Genomic DNA, 1,620 nt, shown 5'->3' with positions numbered 1-1,620 from the left:
GCTGCAGGTTTGACGCTGACTGTCCTACCTGGAACATGGACGTGTGTCTCTCTGCTCTGGTTCATGTCCTTCTGTTGGACTCTGCAGGTGAAGTTGTTCTTGTGTCTTTTCTCCACAGTAACTCTGCTGCTGACAGAATACAGACCATCAGGACCTCTGCTGGTCTCTGGAGGTCCAGCAGGGAGGACGTTCCCCTCCCCGTCCAACCAGAAGAGCTGCGGTTCTGGAAACCAGCCTGCAGACTTACAGTCCAACATCACCCCACTGCTGCCTTCATCAAATCCTGATAAACTGATCCCAGCTGAGGAAACTGAACCTGAGGAAAACAGGAGGCTTCAAAACAGGAACCATGTGTCCTTGGAAACATTCAGAACCTGCTCAGAGTCCAAAACACTGATCATCACTCAGAGACCTGCTCAGATTAAAGGACACACCAAGACTCCGGTAGTTACTGTCAAATGTGTCTCCTGTCACATCAGTTCCATAAACTAGTTCTTCAGGTTAAATATATGTTTTTTTTATTATTTTATCGATGGTGGAGGGACTTCTGTTGTGATGTAATCAGTTAAGTATTTGCCAGGGTTCTGCATTTGGACCAATCTCAATTTGGACAAACAAACAAACAAACAAGCAAGCCAAGTTATTCTAGGAGTAAAGCTGACAGCTTTTTAGAGTAAATCCTTTTAAACAGTGAGTTTCCTCCATCTAAATCACTCGTGGATTCACTTGTTTGACCTGGTTGACAACTGCCGGCCCTAACGTGGTGCTACAGCGCGCAGCACAGAGGTGTCTCCCCCTCCTCCCCCATGAGCATCCTGCCAAGGTGGGGGCCTCAGAGAAACTCTGCGCTGTGTGGAGTTGTTGGAGGTAACCAGGAAAACCTGGAGTGGACTTTTAGTGGTTTGAGTATTCTCCTGTTAATGAAGTGGAATGGATTCATTCACGAAGAAAGAAAGCGCTGGGTGAACTGATATTTCATGGTAAATGTTTATTTGTGGGGTTTTTTTTCTGTTTCCAAATTATAGTTGCAGTCAGGCCTAAAAATACGATCTGACCCGGCCCCAACCTGTAGCCATTTTTTCCAAACCCGACCGACCCATCAGATTAACTGTAATTACAGGCCCGTGTCATGGTCAGCGGCCCCCGCTGGCCCCCCCATCTGCTCACTTCCCTGCCCCTTCATGTCATGCCATGTCTTCTGCCCCTCTCCTTCATGTTTTGTTGATCCTTCAGCTCCTGTCAATCTGCACTTCAAGTCTGCTCATGGCACTTCTCTGTCACCACGCCCCCTCAGCTGATTCACACCAATCAACCTTCATGTCTCTATTTAAGCTCCATGCTCACTCTCCACCGGTGCGAGATCATTACACCACTCATGGTCCCTGATAGTGAAGCCTTCGATCACAGTATCTTGTAACCTTGCCTTGTCTTGCCTTGAACCCTCGCCTGTTTTTGACTCCTCTCGTTGCCTACCCCTCTTGGATTTGTTTGCCTCTCCGGCCACGGTATCGGACCCTGTTTCCTCTACTAGACCACGCTTCACGGATTACGTTTTTGGGTTTTGCATCTGGACCTCTGCCTTCCTGTTCATGACCCCTGCTCTGACAACCGGACCCGTTA

The 1,620-nt window shown here is 48.3% G+C and overlaps 1 protein-coding gene across 1 annotated transcript in view; it reads right to left on the bottom strand.

Moving 5' to 3' along the window:
* Nucleotides 1-1,620, bottom strand: part of LOC119415803 (butyrophilin subfamily 3 member A2) — a 10,862-nt gene that overhangs the window by 3,041 nt on the left and 6,201 nt on the right. Inside the window, exon 3 of the mRNA XM_037683012.1 lies at nucleotides 29-316. Coding sequence (XP_037538940.1) covers nucleotides 29-316 — 288 coding nt within the window. The remainder of the gene's footprint in view (nucleotides 1-28; nucleotides 317-1,620) is intronic.

Source organism: Nematolebias whitei, chromosome 1, assembly GCF_014905685.2.
Source record: "Nematolebias whitei isolate Nwh7 chromosome 1, NemWhi1, whole genome shotgun sequence".
NCBI classification, from domain to species: Eukaryota; Metazoa; Chordata; class Actinopteri; order Cyprinodontiformes; family Rivulidae; genus Nematolebias; species Nematolebias whitei.
The sequence above is the reverse complement of the archived record's forward strand: the minus strand, read 5'-3'. Positions and strand labels throughout refer to the sequence as shown.